At 22.0% G+C, this 2,771-nt stretch overlaps 1 protein-coding gene across 1 annotated transcript; it reads left to right on the top strand.

The window, feature by feature from the left end:
* Window positions 1-458: 458 nt before the first annotated feature.
* Window positions 459-1,920, top strand: LOAG_14323 (hypothetical protein; the record flags this gene model as incomplete). The annotated part of the gene is made up of 3 exons (XM_003149820.2): window positions 459-596; window positions 1,225-1,332; window positions 1,643-1,920. The coding sequence occupies 3 exons, from the start codon at window positions 459-461 to the stop codon at window positions 1,754-1,756; spliced, it is 360 nt and encodes a 119-aa protein (XP_003149868.2). The 3' UTR covers window positions 1,757-1,920.
* Window positions 1,921-2,771: the final 851 nt, after the last annotated feature.

Below are 2,771 nucleotides of genomic sequence, written 5' to 3'. Positions count from 1 at the left end.
TAGCTAATTGCTAATTAGATTATCGATTTTAAACTTTTTCCCCAATAATCCTTCCTTTTTATTTCTCTATTAAAAAAGATGCAACTTCCTTTTGTTTAGGGAAATCGAACAATTCAAAAAATTGAAAATTTATTTTAAATAAAATTATTTGTAATTAAGAATAAAATTAGAAAAGAAATGAAAATTTAAAATTAAAATTTTAAAAATTTTAAAATCTAAAAAACATGAAATTAGAAAAGGAATGAGAATTTTAGGATAGAATTCAAAAAATATCATTTGTCATAGATAAAAATTTTTTTGTCTTATATAAATTTATCATATATTTAGTCATGTCATTTTTTTTTTGCATTTGCTTCAAATTATATTTTAAATTATATGAAATTCGAAAATTTGAATCGATTTGAAAATTGATTTCAATTAAAATTCAAGTTATTTTCTGCTATCATTTAATTTCAATTATGATTACTTCAATATTTTATACATATATAGATACATATATATATATATACTTTGCAGGAGAACTTGTCGATCTTGTTTTTCGTATTTTTGGCTATTTGCTCAAAGCCCCCACTCTCGATACACTAAAAATTGAGGAGGTTGGTATTAAATCTTTTTTCTTTTCCCTCAAAAATCTATCCTTTTTTATTTAGTACATTAAAATGGTAAAATTTCACTTTAGAAATTTTATGAAATTCAAATTTTCATTTCATTTATATGAAATGCTTTCTCTTTTTCTTTTTTCATTTTTTAGTTTAATTATTTCCCATTAAATTTTCAAATTGTTCAAATAAACAAAACAAACTGATAAACATTGAACAAAAAGAAAAAATAAAATTTGAAAGTGATTGGTTTAAATTTTAGATTAAAACAAAAATTGAAATTGAAACAATTTCGGTGAAGGAAACTTACTACTTTTTAAATGTTTATTTAATTTCATATAGAGGAGATTTACAGGAACCAAAAAGGGAATGATTAATTTCAAAAGATTACACTTAGATATATTTATGCAATAGATTTTATAAATTAATTGTTTAGATAAAACGTTTCGGATGAAGTAATTAATTTTCTTTTTTTTTAAATTAATTTCAATAATCTTAAGTGGAATGAATTAAAAGAACAAATATTACATTTGTGGTTAAAATTTTCCTTTGTTTAGAATTAAAAAAAAATTTTTGAATTATTTATTAATTCCTTAAATTTAATGTCTTTTTTTTTTTCATATAGTTGGAAAGTCTGATTGGTTGTTTGCTCAGCGTTGGTTATGACCTCGAAAGACAATGTCCCGAACAATTAGCCATTTTGAAGGATCTCATCCGAGATGCTTTTATTGAGGTATATTTTCCGAATTTCATCTTATAATTAAATCATAATTTATTCATATAGTAGAATGATTAATTTGAGATTATTATTTTATTGATATACATTCATATGAATAATAATTTCATATGAGAAGAGATAAATTTTTAATTAACATTCTTATTGTTCTAGCAATTTTGCTCCTCATACAATCATATATTGTATGAATAAATACAAGAACCATAGGGACATAAAATGATTCTTTTATTGGTAGAGAGCTAGGAACAAACGATTTTTATTGTTCTAGCAATTTTACTCCTCATATAATCATATATTGTATGAATAGGTACAAGAACCATGGGCACGTAAAATGATTCTTTTACTGATGGAACTAGGAGCAAGCGGATGGAAACTTCCACCAGAAGCAAACGAATATTACTTCCAGCATACCAATTCATAAATGATTTCATCAAAATTATCATTCATTATCAATTACATATGTTTTGGATGCATTTCATCTTAGTATGGGAGAAGCATTAATTAATTAATTCATACATTGTCATCATGCTTTTTTTTTTTTTTTTTTGTATCCTTGCAAAATGAAAACAATTCATCGGAAATTATGATCGATTATTTTCATGAGAAATAATTATGATGTTACTTTGGCAATTAGAAATCATGATTTTGCCTGAATAAGTAGGGATCGTGATTTTGTCCAAATAAGTGTAGGAATCATGATTTTGCTTTGGTAATAAGTAAGAATTATGATTTTGGTTTGGTAAGTAGAAACCAGGGTTTTTGTGTTTGATTAATAAAAACCATGAAATTTTTTTGATTAATAGAAATCATGATTTTGTATTGGTAAGCAGAAATTATGATTTTCTATTGATGAGCAGAAATCATGATTTTTCTTTGGCAAATAAAAATCGTGATTTTGTACTGATGAGCAGAAATAAATCATGATTTTGCTTCGATAGATAAAAATCATGATTTCGCTTTAATAATAGAAATTGTAGTTCTGTATTGATAAGTAGAAATCGTGATTTCGCTTTAATAAGTAGAAATCATGTTTTTGCTTTGATAAATTGGATGGAAAAATATAAAGTCTTGCAGCTCAAATCACTGTTAATTTTACGTGCCTTATAATAATAATAATAGTAATAATAATAATAATAATAATAATAGCAGTAATGACAATAATAATAATAATAATAATAGTAATAATAATAATGACAATAATAATAATAACAATAATAATAATAATAATAATAATGATAATAATAGTAATAATTATAATTATAATTATAAATAATTATTAATTATAAATAATTATAAATAATCATAATAATTATAAATAATTACTAATTATAAATAATTATAATTATAATTGTAATAACAATAACAATATCATCACTATTATTATTATTGTTACTATTATAATTATAATTATAATTATAATAATAATAATAATAATA

This window comes from Loa loa (genome assembly GCF_000183805.2).
Source record: "Loa loa unplaced genomic scaffold supercont3.73, whole genome shotgun sequence".
NCBI lineage: Eukaryota > Metazoa > Nematoda > Chromadorea > Rhabditida > Onchocercidae > Loa > Loa loa.
The sequence above is the reverse complement of the archived record's forward strand: the minus strand, read 5'-3'. Positions and strand labels throughout refer to the sequence as shown.